General features: G+C 35.8%; 1 protein-coding gene across 1 annotated transcript in view; it reads left to right on the forward strand.

Annotated features, from left to right (window-relative positions):
- The window catches only part of ANXA10 (annexin A10), a gene marked incomplete at both ends in the record, with an annotated part of 117,976 nt that overhangs the window by 52,247 nt on the left and 50,131 nt on the right, over positions 1-15,598 (forward strand). Inside the window, one exon of the mRNA XM_080675404.1 lies at positions 15,032-15,113. Within this exon, the coding sequence (XP_080531530.1) occupies positions 15,032-15,113 (82 nt within the window). The remainder of the gene's footprint in view (positions 1-15,031; positions 15,114-15,598) is intronic.

Genomic DNA, 15,598 nt, shown 5'->3' on the forward strand with positions numbered 1-15,598 from the left:
AAATTTATGCAGCTTAGAATTTGATGTAGAAACTACTTTTGGAATAGGTGTAGTGAACTTTGTAGTGTAGTAAATGGTCTATTATATTTTTCTCTGCCCCAGCCCTGAAATTAACCACTTCTCCAAGGAGTCCTGATTCTCTTAAAGAATGATATTTAAAACCCAAGATCTGAACGCTAGGTGTGTTCATTATTACAGGGGAATTACTGTTTATATGCTCCTTCAGATGACAAAGCAAAGAAATATGTATATACTAACCCATATATCTATACGCATTTATTCTTTATTTTTGTACATATGCATATAAGTACTCTTGTATGTATGCATGTATTTACCATTCTCTCTCTTTCTCTCTCTCTCTCTTTTCTTCTTCTTCTTCTCTCTCTCTCTCATCTATCTTCATATTGATACCTTCAGTCTAATCCAGCACCAAAATTTTAGCCTTCTGATTATTTATAACTTCTCACACAGTAAATACCATGACTAGAAAACTCTAAAATCTATGTGCTTATTTGCTTAACCCAGCATACATGTAGATTAGAACCTGCTAAATCATAGCTCTGTGAGAACAGTTTGCCAACAAGAAAACACTTTTTTTTTTCATCTTTTAGCTTTACAGTATTCAGAGACTATTTTCCCAAATTACTTAGGGCATGCCCCTTCTCCCAACCCACTTTACTGTGGTTATAAGATTCAGTTGTAATTTAAACAAATTGGTTTGCTACTATCTCCATTCTCTGTTGGTCTCCCTACATCATAGCTGATTTTGTTAATTTAAAATTAAAAGTGGTAAAATATGCTCTTTGTTGGATCAGTTTTGAGTGTTGTATCTAATACCACATTTCTAAGTTTATTTCCTTTCATTTTCCTAATTCCTTCCATATATTTGTAAAGTATCCAAAAGAACATTTATGCAGTCTAATTTTAGAATAGGTGCAGCGAACTTTGTAGGGAATTTTCCATCATCCAAAAATTCTTCCATATTTACCGTTTATATACCAACCCTCAAATCCTGGCAAATATTAATCATTTTTCTACTCCTATAGTTCCACCTTTTCCAGATTGTCATATAAATGGAGTCACAGATAATAAAACCTTTTGGATGTGGCTCCTTTTACTAAGTAAAATGCATACAAAATTTCTCCAACTTGTTGAATGAATCAATAGTTCTTTGTATTGCTGAATAAGTAATCTTTTGAATGGATGCACCACAATTTGTTTGTCCATTCAGTTTGAAAGACATCTGGGTTGTTTGTAACTTTTAACAAATATAAATAATTTTCTGTGAACACTCAAGTGAAGGTTTCTGAGTAAAGATAGGTTCCCATTTTTTCTGAATAAATATCTAGGAGTGGATTGCCAGTGTCTGTTTAGCTTTATAGGTTACTGCCAAGCTGTTTTTTCAAAGTGGCTGTACAATTGTGCAATGTATTGCAATAGTATTTCACTGTAGTTTTATTTTTCATTTCTTTATACATAATGATACTGACAGTTTTTCATATGCTTATTTACCATACATTAGTTGGGAATGTGTTTAAAATACTTACCTAATTTTTTAATCAGGTGGTTTTTTTTTTTGGTTTATTTCTTATTGTCCTTTATATATATTGGATAAATGGTCTTTATGAGAAATGTGATTTACAATTTTTCTAATTCAATAACTTGTCTTTTAACTGTGTTTTACACATAACAAAATTTTCAGTTTTGACAAAGTCTACTTCATCTATTTTTTTCTTTACAGATCGTATTTTTTGTTGCCATCAAAAAGCTCTTTGATTACCCCAAAGTCATGCAGATTTTCTCCTATATTTTCTTCCAGATATATTATACACTTAAATTTTTATAAAGGTCTATGATCAATTTGGGATTAATTTTTACATAGGGTATAAGGTATAGTTCATGTGTCATTTTTTCATATGAATATACAGATTTATAGCACCATTTCTTGGATTTCTCTAATACATTTCTTTTACTACTTCATACAAAACTATTTGTCTGTATTTATGTAGATCTATTGCTAGATTACCTATTATGTTCCAGTGGTCTATTTTTCTGGAATGTTAGCCAACTTCACACTCTCATTATTACTTTGGCTTCATAATAATTCTAAATACCAGTTAGCATTATTTCTATTTGTTTTCAGCTCTTCTAGGTTCTTTGCATATCCACGGGTATTTTAGAACCAAATTGTCCAAAGCTACACAAAATGATGCTGTTTTCCTGCAATGAAAATGGCATATATCTCCATTTGTTTAGACCTTCTTTAATTATATTAGCGCTATTTTATTTCTGGTGCTCCAACATACGTCTTTTATTTCTTTCAATTTCCTTATTGCACCATGATTTTCAGTAGGATGTTGATGATAAAAGACATCCTTGCTTTGTTCCCAGTATGGGATGGGCAGTGATGGGGGAGAGGGATGAGGAAGCATTCGCTATTTCAGCATTAAGTGTAATGTATAGTTAAGTATAGTTGCAAAGCTTTTGTAGATGTCTTTACTCAGACTTTAAAAGCTGCCTTCTCATTTAGCTTTGCTGAGAGTTTTAACATAAATGGTTGCTATACTTGACAAGTGCTTTTTCTGTACCATATTTTTATTATCATGAATTTTTAAACATTTATTAATATGATGACATAAATGGATTGGTTTTTTAATATAAAATCAGCCTTCCATTCCTGGGATAAACCTCACTTGGTCATCCTGCACTATTGTTTTTCAGATGTTGCTGCATTGGATTTTCTTATATTAGGTTGAGCATTTTTGTATCCATGTTCTTAAGGATTATTGTTTTGTAATTTTATTGTCTTGTAATGTCAGTGTTGTTTTAGTATTAGTCTAATATTGGCTCCATCAAATAACTCAGAAAGGGCTCATGTCTATTTTCTATAAACCAGTCTGTAAATCAGTTATTATTTATTCCTTGAAGGTTTGGCAGAAATTCCCAGTGAAACTATGTAACCAAAGTTCTCTTTGCTGGCATATTTCTAACTAGAAATCCAATTTTCTCAATAAATATCAGCCTGTTCATGTTACTTGTTCTTTGAGTGAGTTTTGATAGTCTTTGTCTGTCAAGGAATTTAAATAGTAATATTCATGGGCATAAAATTGTCCATAGCACATCTTTTGGTAGTGATGTCCTCAGCTACTTTCAAATTTATAGTTTGTATCTTCTCTGTTTTTCTTTGTCAGTATGGCTAGAGTTTCATCTTATTGTTGTTCAAAGAATAAGCTTATGATTTTATTTAATTTATTTTTCTCTTAATTTTATTAATTTCTACTATTATCTTTATTACTTTCTACCTACTGCTTACTTAAAGTGTACTTTTCTAATTTATTATGGTAAAAGCTTAAATTTTTTTAAATATATTTTTATTGATTTCAGAGAGAAAGGGAGAGGAAGAGAGAGATAGACACATCAGTGATGAGAAAGAACCACTGATTGGCTGCCTCCTGCATGCCTCATATTGGGGATTGAGCAAGCAACCTGGGCATATGCCCTGACAGGGAATCAAACCATCACCTCCTGGTTCATAGGTCAATGCTCAACCATTGAGCCATGCCGGCTGGGCAAAAGCTTAATTTTTATTTTATTTTAGAACTTTCTTTGGTTCTAACGTATGTATTTAATGCTATAAATTTTTCGTTAAGCACTGAGAGAAACTGAGTATTGTAGACAACAAGCTCGCTTGAGGACTGTTTGGGTTTCTCCTATTTGGGCTTAATCAAAAAGTCCATATAGTCTTGAAAGCTATTAAGATCAGAGATCAACTTTGTAATGCTGCACAGTATAAGCAATTTTAGATCAACAATATTTTAAAGCATTTATTATGAATTTCTAAGACATAGTGTATGAGAAATACAAAAATATAAATATCTATGTGGATACCTAAAAGGCTTAAACTTTTAATTTTATAACTCAATTAAGTTAGCACTTCCAATTTTATATCAATGATTCTTAAAAAATGATAGTGTCCCATGGAACTTTCATAAGAACAATCAAAATGTAAGTGGGATTACAGATTGAATCTAATGATGATAATGAGGAAGAGGAGAAAAAGGATTAATGATAACTATATCCATTAAAATACACATTGCATTAATTGTCATAATAACTAAAGTGTAAAAAGGATCTATGATTGTAACTTCACAAAGTGTAAATCAGGAGAGTTTAAGTAACTTGATACATTATCCCGTGAGGAACAAAGATGACTTGAAACTAAGCCATCCTTACCATCGTGAGATACATAGGTTCATCAACAATGGAAACAGAGAGAGGGTTCTAAATTTAACTGGCTATCCCTTATTTTCTTAGTGTACAGAAAAGTTAATTACTAGCTGTTTCCTGGTCACATGCAACATGATATTTGTTCCAAACTGTCACTGCCTTGGCAGATGTTTCTTTTGATGTCTCTCCTCTAATCAGGAACATGGTAAACTAGAGAGAATAAAGATGCCTTAAATACAGAGATGGAAGGAATTAGGTCAGAGGTAAAAAGCATTCACAACTCCATATAGATCCTAGGAATAGTTAACATTCTACGTTAGATCAAGGACCTCTTAACTTTTCCCAAGGTTTCCTCAAAAGACCGAAACATACCATAAAGTCATCACCAAATCAGTATTCCTTTAAAAATGGACCCCATTGGCAATGGTATAAGCAAACCAATCAAAAAGAGAAATTATAGATTTACTTGATTACAAATCAAACATGGAATTCAGTTTTAATGTAAAATAAATTGGCAACAAAATTGCAGGTTTCCTTCTCAATGTGTCATCACATGGCAGAGAAAGACCCAGTTCTTCTTATAAGAATATTAATCCCATCATGGGGCCCTACCCTCATGACCTCACCTAAATCTAATTACCTCCCAAATACCATCAGGGCTTAAGCATCGTGACAGAAATTTGGGGGGACCCAAACATTCAGTCTATAAGAAATCTCATGGCTTGTATATTACTCTTGGGTAATTGCATATTCATAAATAAATTCACTCGGCAAAATTTATACAAAATAAAAATGGCTACATTTGTGCAAAGTAAAAATTCTGACCATTTCTTCTTAATAAAAGCTTCTCTCCCTCACCTGCTCCTGCCAGCTTCAGGTCAGAAACCTTCATTAGTAAAGAGGGCAAGAATGACTTTTTGATCCTTCTTTGGGTCAGTCCCTCATACCTGAGGGCAGTCACACTGAGGCTTCCAAAGTTCAGGAAAGTCTTTTGTTGTATTTAGCAGGTATTTTAGTCACACTGATGCTCTCTGGCCATGAAGATGTTTCTTTGGGATCGGTGTAGGTTTTTAAAATACCTCTCATTGCCAGTAATCTTTCTCCTGAAGTTTCTCTCAGTCTGCTCTCAGGGTTCCTATTACTCCTCCTGAAGGAAGATTTGGAGCCAGATCCCTTCGAAAACGACAGGACTAACTCTTCCTACTTATAGCCGTCAATTAGTCCATGGCAAACACTGAGCGTCCTATTTCCAACCAACTCTGGAAGTGTAATAAATTCTTAGAGTTCAGGCATTGGGAAGTGAAGCCACCCTCCTCACTCAAAGCAGCAAGTTCCATGCAATCTCAGCATTAGCCTTTGTCCAATGTGAGTCCACTGTGTTTCCCAAACAATTGAGTATTTTAAAAAAATAAAAATAACAAGATTGGATTTCCCTTTTGGGTGGCTGACTTTCCTGGTACTATTGTGTGGTTTGGCAAATGGCTGACAGACTATTTTGAAGATTAATAAAAGAGGAGATATACCTTCCCATATAGTTTGGTAAGAATCAATATTTTCCGAATTATTTTTTCTTCCTTAACATTTGTTAACTTCTGAAATATATATTACACAGTGAGATCACATCAATTGCTATTTATCAGAACACTGATCAACTTTTACAAGTAAAAGCATAACAATATTAAATTCAATAACCTTATAAAACTGGGTACTCTTGAGAAATTTAAAAATTACCTTAAAATACTGGGAACATTTTAAAGAATGTCAGCTATTTGTAAAGTTAACTATAATATCTTACTTATTCCTTATGATCATGCCATCAAAGCATTTCATTAAAGAAGTAGACAGCTCTGAACCAATTGATATAAAACAAATCAATATATAATGTATTCCTCTGTCTCCTTCATTGCCAGGGAAAATTATGGCTAAATATACAACTAATATCTGTAAAGAAAACTTCTAATAGTGAATGCCTTCCACCTTTAATATGATACCATAATTTTTTCTTTAGTATTTTTTTGAGATTTACACATATTCACTCATTGAATAGCATAAAAATAATATGCAGACATTTGCTTAAAACAGTTCAAGACAAAAATTACCCTGAACAAACTTTAGTTTGGGTAAAATTTCCTTTCACATAGAAATATAGGTCCTGGATGGGTAGCTCAGTTGGTCGGAGATATGCCAAGTTTGTTGGTTCAATACTGGGTCCGGGCACTTACTAGAATCAACCAATAAATGCATTGATACATAGGAAAACATATCTTCCTCTCTCTCTTCCTTCTTTCCTCTCTTTCTATCTCTAAAATTAATAAATAAAATTTTTAAAAAGTAATACAGAAGTATATAATTTCTTTACTATATAGACATACAACTTATTTACGGATTATCCAGCCAAGATTTTATTGAGCTTCAAAGTGGCTTTTCTTTAAAATCATATTCTCTTGCTATAAGTTAGTATTAACTCAGAGGGGAAAAAAGTAAAAGCAGCTAGAACCAAGCATTGTTATAAAGGTAAAATCTGTTGGGAACAGAGCATCATATTTTCCATAGCAGTCTTTTGGTGCCTAAAAGGAACTATAATGGTAGGCAAAAGAGACCATTTTTCTTCCATTAACATCTCAAGAACACACAGTTCACTAGATAACATTTTCATTGATTTCTTTTATTAAAAGCTAAAGAAGTTTTAATCACCAGGAGGAGGCAATTTCTATTTGTGAAGTAGACTACTGTGCTTTGAGAGTGCTGGCTACTTACCTTCCTAAAAATATCAAATTAAAGGAAAAGCTGCTGAGATTTTAGAATCACCATCTAAGACCTGCGACATCATTTTGTAGAAATTGTTCTAATAAATCCAGATTCATAGATACAGAAAACAGACTTACAACTGTCAGAGGGGAGGGGGTTGGGGGATGAGTGAAAAAAGTGAAGGGATTAAGAAAAAACAAAAAAAAAACAAAACAAAAAAACCCATAGACAAAGACACCAGTCAGGTGGTGATTACAAGAGGGAAAGAGAGGTGGGGGATGTATAAGAGGGTAAAGGGGGGGATAAATGGTGATGGAAGGAGACTTGACTTAACGATAGTGAACACACAATACAATATACAGATGAGTTATTATAGAATTGTATGCTTGAACCTGTGTACTTTTATTAACCAATGCCACCCCAATATCCTATATAATAAAAAGCTAATATGCAAATTGTCCCCTTGGCCGGGAGTTTGACCATGGGGTAGGGCCAGCTGGCCAACCCCAATTGCCCTCCACACCAAAATCGGGGGCAGGGCCAGCCAGCTAATAACCCTCAACCCTCAGCCCCTACCCCAGCCAGCCCTGCTCCCAATCGCCCCCCACCCCCTGTCTGATCAGGGAGGGCTGGCCAAACCCCACCCATGCACAAATTCATGCACCAGGCCTCTAGTATTGAATAAAAATTATTTATAATTAATTAATTAATGTTGAGTGAAATGTAAGCCAGTCCCAAAAGTTGGCACACTGAAGCATTCCACCTACATAAAATGGGAAAGCACGATAACTTAATGTCGGAGACAGAATAGTGGTTGGCTGACTCTGAGGATGGCATGGGAATTGGCTGGGAATGGGCACAAGAAAAGACTGTGAGGTCCTGGAATGTTCTATATCTTAATCAGAGTGACAGTTACATGGGCATATACATATGCCCTAAATAACAGAGCTATATTCATATATTTGTGTATTTGCTATATGTAAATTATACTTCAGTAAAAGACTATTATCTAAATTATAAAAATCCATGAATTGCAGTTCTTCACACATTAAATGTCAGCATAACCCCTATCTTCAGTGCAAAATTCAGGACCACACATGTTCCTTGAGTATGATCAATCACTTAGACCCTGTGTTGAATTTGCTTCTCATTTAACCTTAAAAAAATGTGATTATGTTTTATCCCCTTGAGATTACATTATAAGTATTAGGATTGTTTAACTATTTATAAGAGACATAAAAATATATGAAAGTAGAGTTAATATTTGAAAAATGAGAATATAACAGTAAAAGAGAAAAGGACTGAGAGATAAGATACGCTGAAAAAGCACTGGATTCAAAGTCAGAGCACTAGTATTCTGGACTGTCGATTGTTAAGCCAATGGCCTTGCATAAATATTGAGTCATCATTTTGATATGTAATATAGAAATAAGAACACTTGCCTTGCCTGATACAGCCTTGCTGATAACTTCAAATTAAATAAGGAACATAAAGGTGTTTAATTGCAAAGTGGCTATACAAATAGTAAGCAGTACAGTGCCTCCTTCACCTCTAGAACATCAATAGATTTACACATTATTATATATGGGACAAGGATATAGTCATTAGATTTAAATGCTATTTCAGGTCTGTAAATAATATATTATTGAATAGAAACAGCGTTATGACACCTAATTATTAGCTAGACCATTCACAAGGAAAGTTGAGTAGAATTTTTGGCAGGCGTAAACTACATGGCACCAAGGTTTCTTATCACAGTCTTGTTCCACCAGCTAAGAGTAAGCTCCTGGTGAACAGGAACTGAGTTGCTTGCCATTGAATAAGGGTCAGGGACCTTTGTAAAGCTATAAAAAAAAGGTGTGTGTGGCCTGGGGGCGGGGGAGGCGGTCACGCAGTCAGCCTTATAAGCATAGGATACTGAACAACCGAGCTTCAAAAAAGATTAAATAAAAACACAATTTCCTCTCTTTCAGCTGAAATGATTATGCAGAGCATCATGTGATGATCGGTCACACAGTGGTCACAGACAGGTTACTTGTTTGGGGAGGATACTATTGCAACTCTGCAGGTTCTTTTTTTTTTAACTTTCTTTTTAATATATTTTTTATTGATTTCATAGAGGAAGGGAGAGAGAGATAGAAACATTAATGATGAGAGAGAATCACTGATCGGCCACCTCCTGCACACCCCCTACTGGGGATTGAGCCCGCAACCCAGGAACGTGCCCTCAGTCTGATTCGAACCTGGGACCCTTCAGTCCGCAGGCTGATGCTCTATCCACTGAGCCAAGCCGGCTAGGGCTGCAGGTTCTTCTTATTCACTTTGATTTATGCTGTGCTCTCAGCTCCCAGAAAATCCTTCAGACCAACCTGAGAGTGAAGTGATTGTATTGTGCTTGTTCTCTCAGAGCAGGAGGTACTGCATGATGGTACCAGAGTTCTGTCTTTTCTAAAAAGTCACACTAATAAATGGGGAGTGTTGCCTACATTATTCAAAATCCAACTGGTGTTTCACTCAGATGAAGGTGTTAAACCTTCTATTTTTTTTAAATTTCTTTATTGATTAAGGTATTACATATGTGTCCTTATCCCCTCCTTATCCTGCCAGCCCCCCACTCATGCCCTCACCCCCCTGTTGTCTGTGTCCATTGGTTAGGCTTATATGCATGCATACAAGTCCTTTGGTTGATCTCTCCCCATTATCCCCACCCTCTCCTACCTTCCCTCCCAGGTTTAACAGTCTGATTGATGTTTCTCTGTCTCTGGATCTGTTTTTGTTCATCAGTTTATGTTGTTCATTATATTCCACAAATGAGTGAGATCATGTGATATTTATCTTTCTCTGACTGGCTTATTTCCCTTAGCATAATGCTCTCCAGTTCCATTCATGCTGTTGCAAATGGTAAGAACTCCTTTTTTTACCGCAGCATAGTATTCCATTGTGTAGATGTACCACAGTTTTTTAGATTTCTCAATGAGAACTATTTCATGATGTGAAAGGAGATTTTTATAGATTTAATCTAAAGGAAATAATCTCTAAAAATAATTCTAAAAATATTTTAAAAGGTGTAATAATATCTTTATGTATAGTCTATTATTTATTTGGAGAAAGATAATCTGAAGAAGAAAAATTTTTATTTTTTGTTTTTCTCTATATTTTTAGACCATTAATTCTAAACTATCCGGCTAATACAGAATATATGTGTAAACAATCAAAGTTGATAGAAACTCTACCACTTGGAAATATTTAGTATCTATAATGCTTGTTTTTATATTTAATTATGAATAGCTTTATTTTATATAACATTTTCCTTAGAAACATTTTATATATATGTAATAGTATTAGTACTATATAACATTATATATAATAACATATAGTAAGATATATAGTTTTTCCATTATGTATAAGACTGTATCTCATAGGTTTTTTTGTTCTCTTCATTCCAAGCATTTAGTTACTATTTAGATTTCTAATGAGAAAATTACACTGGAAAAAACATGATACAATGAAAAAGAAATGAATAATGTAAGCCCATAAAACTATCTTGGAAATGAAGTAGAACCTCAGAAGAAATGATTTTCCAAGTAATGCATTTTTAATCAAATATGAGATTTTTGCCTCAAATGAAACCTCTTGAGGAAGCCTTCCCTTGAACTTTAGTTTTCACTTGAAGATTATCTCTTTCCTCCAAATTCCATGGTACTTTGTTAGAGTTTTATGACAAAACATCACTTCTGTCTTTAATTAGTTGTGTATATGTATTGCATTTACATTAGCAAAACATAATAGTATGCAGCACAACCTATTACACATATTAATTGTTCATTTTTACTTTCTAGAAAGAATAATTGAATAAATTGACAAGGGACATAATAAGCTATTATATGTATAGCTAAAATCAATTAATATTTAAAGTACCTTAAATTATGAAGTTAAAAACCTGCATAAAAATAAGAAACTTTGGACACTGGCCTTTTTTGGCCTTGAAGAAGACCAGGTTGGACTTTTTCCATGGTGGGATGGATGGGGATGGGATATTGGAACCCCAGGGGCAGCCTTCTATTTCCACCAGAATACGACTTAGCACACCACAACCTCCCATACGGTACATTGGTCCATGAAATGCTTTCCTCGTGATCCCATGGAAGAACACGATTTCCGCTGGCAGCATCATTGCTTTCAAATACATTTTCTCTTTTATACTTTAAAACAGCCCTTTGGCTGAGAGCACTCAACAAGATTAAGGTCACCAAGGCAATAAATGGTACTGTCCACACAAAATTTGTCCAAACAAGTCTTCTAACTCTAATTTTCCCAATGAAAAAAACTGAGAAAAACTACATAGACAAGAAGGATTTAGTAAAAGGCAGTGACAAATAGCAAAAAAGAAAATCATTTTCACATTTCATGGTATAGCTGTTCTTTCAAAAATTAAATCTTAAATTCCTCTGGGATGATAGGTTAAAAAGGAAACACTTGAGGTAAAGTGAAGAGAACTCAACCTCGGCATTTACATTACAATCAGCTATCCAAACTCAATAGATAAAAAAGAACCAACTTCTGTTTTCCTAATAGAGTCTCACATAATGACACAGGTTAGCAAATAAGGAAGATAAAATTCCTGTTGTCTCCTAATGAATAGCTTCTAGAATTGAGGACTGGCTCAAGAGAATTCAGTTTCTACATCATCTCCAATAAACTTGATATTAGAAGTAAACTGGACTGTAGTTTGTAAATGCATGCACTACAGCAAAATAAGGTGTATACCATACTCTTATTTTAATTACATATATCTGTCCATACAGGCATTTAAGAAGAAAATTTTACCCCTATGTTCTTAGCAGCATTATTTACAATAGCTAAGATTTGGAAACATCCCAAATGGCCATCAGTAGAGGAATGGATAAAAAAAGCTGTGAGACATTTTCACTATGGAATACTATGCAGATGTAAAAATGAGGGATCTCTTACCCTTTGGGACAGCATGGATGGACCTGGAGAATATTATGCTAAGTAAAATAAGCTAGTCTGAGAAAGACAAATATCACATGATCTCACTTACTTGTGGAATCCAATGCACAAAATGACTTCACCAACAAAATAAGACCCGAAGCATGAAGGCATGGAATAGACTGACATACGGTGATGTGGGGTTGGGAGGATAAGAAGACATAAACCAAAGAACTTACATATTTATATGCAAAGTCCATGGACACGGGCAAAAGAGTAGTGAAGACTTGGGGAGGTGAGGAGGGGTGGGAGGAGAGGGGTAAAGAAGGGGGGGATGGGAGACATCTGTAATACTATCAACAATAAAAAATATTTTTTTAAAAAAGAAGCATATTTTATTAACATGGTTATACTTATAAGTATGAAAATATGGCCATATCACAATTATTATATGGTTTCTAGTCTACTTCAAATAGACAGATTCAGGTTTACTAATATTAATCAAATGGAATTCAACCTGAATTTAATTATTAGTTTTAACTCAAGTGAACAATCCTCCAAAAACCTTTTCATAAATATCTTGGTATTGGCATATTTCTTGGAGCAGAAATCATGGTCCAGTCTTCCTCTCATTATTTAATTAGTTTTCTACCATTAGGCAATGGGCACAGGAAACCTCCCTCTGCAGCTAAGATATTATCGCTGCGGAAGAGCTCAGTAAATGCCTGAGTTCTCAAGGCCAGTAGAGCTGTTTGCCGTGGAAAGGCATTTTTCCCAATGTTTCTGGACACGCTGAAAACAAACAAGGGGAGAGATCCCCTTCTTTAATAAATTTTGATTGATGGTCTCGTGTGCTGAATGTGGTCATATGGTGCCTAGTCCTGGCTGGCTCTGTCTGAAATAACAGACCGTGTGGTTTGAAAGCCTAACTTAAATGTTCTGCCATTTTATTATTGGCAAGAGACAGAATTTACATGAAATGTCAGTCAGGTTTCCATGTTTTCCTCTGCAGCTGCAAGCTTCAGCTAAAAATTCTCTACCCTAACTACATCATCTAGATTTTTATGAATCATATAATGTAAATTCAAGCATTTCAATTTTCTTCAATATTTCAGGGCCCTGATGTATAAAAAAAAAGCTGTGGTGGCAAGTAAAAAAAAAAAAAATTAAATTTAAAAAAAAAAACCAAACACACAATTATAGTGGAAAATAAGGACAAATAGGTAGAAATTTCTCATAAGAGCCATCATAAGTCTAAGTCTTGCCAAAACCGGTTTGGCTCAGTGGATAGAGCGTCAGCCTGTGGACTGAAAGGTCCCGGGTTCGATTCCGGTCAAGGGCATGTACCTTGGTTGCGGGCACATCCCCAGTAGGGGGTGTGCAGGAGGCAGCTGATCGATGTTTCTCTCCCATCGATGTTTCTAACTCTCTATCCCTCTTCCTTCCTCTCTGTAAAAAAATCAATAAAATATATTTAAAAAAAAAAAATAAGTCTAAGTCTTTAGGTATATTTTTCCTTTAAGTACTACCTCTCTACTGAACTGTACACACACATCCTATCCAATAAAGAGTGAATATGCTAATTGACCCTCACACCATTGTAAAGATGGTGGCGCCCACAGCCAATAAGGGGGGAATATGCTAATTGACTGTCCCACCCTCTAAGATGGTGGCACCCACAGCCAATAAGAAGGGGATATGCTAATTGACTGCCCCGCCCTCAAAGATGGCGGCGCCCACAGCCAATAAGGAGGAGATATACTAATTGCTGCCCCGCCCTCAAAGATGGCGGCACCCACAGCCACAAGATGGCGACATCCAGTCCCCTCAGCCCTGCCAAGACAGCAGGTGCGCGGCAAGTCCAGGCCCGCCCCCGGGTGGGCCCGGCTGCTCTGCGCGCCTGCGTCCAGAGTTCCCCAGTCCCTCAGCCCCCCAGACGTCCAGAGCCAGACGGAGGTGCAGGCAAGCCTCAGATGTCGGCAGCCCAGCTGCCCAGGGCCGCCCGAGGCTCAGGTAACCAGGGCCAGCCAAGGCTTGCGCTGCTGGCCTTGGCAGCAGCAGAGGTGTGATGGGGTGTCGCCTTCCCCTGATCTCCGGGTCGCCTCCCACCCCTGAGGGCTCCTGGACTGTGGGAGCAGGCAGGCTGGGCTGAGGGACCACCCCCCCACTCCAGTGCATGAATTTTCATGCACCAGACCTCTAGTGAAAAAATAAAGGAAAATATTTTTTCCAATTGAGAAAAAAAAAAAAAAAGCTGTGGTGGCAAGTGTCACCTCTAATTCATATATATAACATAAAGGCCCCCAATAGAGTTCTCTTTTTAGTTTCTATGAAATAGTATCCAATTCCTAAAATGCTTATTGTTTATTAAGAAGATATGTCTTTGCCCTGGCCAGTGTGGTTCAGTTGGTTGGAACATCATCCCATACACCAAAAGGTCTCAGTGTCTATTCCTTGTGAGGGCACAAATCGGGGTGCGGATTCTGTTGGTGGTTGGGGTGGATGTGAGAAGCAACCATTCGATGTTTCTCTTTCACTTCAATGTTTCTCTCTCTCTCCTCTCCCTTCCTCTCTCTAAAAATCTACAAATATATCCTCAGGTGAGCATTTTTAAAGAAAGAGATATATATTTATTTATCACATTTTCCTATTACTGGTTCATGTATCTACATTTTCTAGATGAATAATAGATACCAAATAACAGAGAATAGATTTTTTAAATTCAACCAAATTTGCTCTCTGCAAGTAACACACAATTAACTTTTTTTTGTTTGTTTCTCAAAGGTTTTTTTAAATTTTTCAATTATAATTTATATTCAATATTATTTTGTATTAGTGTCAGGTGTATAGCATAATCACTAGACATTCTAATATTTACAAAAGGGTCCCTTCGGTATTTCCAGTACCCACCTGGTACCATATGTATTTATTACAAAATTATTGACTATATTCCTTATGCTCTACTTATAGAAATATGTGTGCATCTTAGAGCAATTTAAACACGTAGAATGTACTTAATGTACTTTTGTTTTCATTTATCGGAAAAAATGTTAAAATCTTTTGTGCAAATTACTGCAATCTCTTTCTCATCAACTCTTCCCACCAGGCGCAAGGAACCATCTTCCCGGCTCCCAATTTTAACCCCATCATGGATGCCCAAATGCTAGGGGGGGCACTCCAAGGATTTGGTAAGCCTGATCATTTCTATCATCTTTTATAATAATTACTTTTTGCTTTACCTTGTTTTAAGACTGTAATATGGGTATAAATATCTGATGTCTAACAGAAGACAAACATTTTTTTAAAGTTGGACAAAGAAATAGAATAAGAAGAAAAATAATAGACTAGGGCAGTGGTTGGAAAACCGCGGCTCGTGAGCCACATGCGGCTCTTTGGCCCCTTGAGTGTGGCTCTTCCACAAAATACCACGTGCGGACCTGCACATACAGTGCGATTGAAGGAGTACCCTAATTAAGTTAATAACAATGTACCTACCTATATAGTTTAAGTTTAAAAAATTTGGCTCTCAAGAAATTTCAATCATTGTACTGTTGATATTTGGCTCTGTTGACTAATGAGTTTGCTGACCACTGAACTAGGGCAGTGGTCAGCAAACTGCGGCTCGTGAGCCACATGCGGCTCTTTGGCCCCTTGAGTGTGGCTCTTCCACAAA

The sequence above is a fragment of the Plecotus auritus genome (assembly GCF_963455305.1).
Source record: "Plecotus auritus genome assembly, chromosome: 6".
Taxonomy (NCBI): Eukaryota; Metazoa; Chordata; class Mammalia; order Chiroptera; family Vespertilionidae; genus Plecotus; species Plecotus auritus.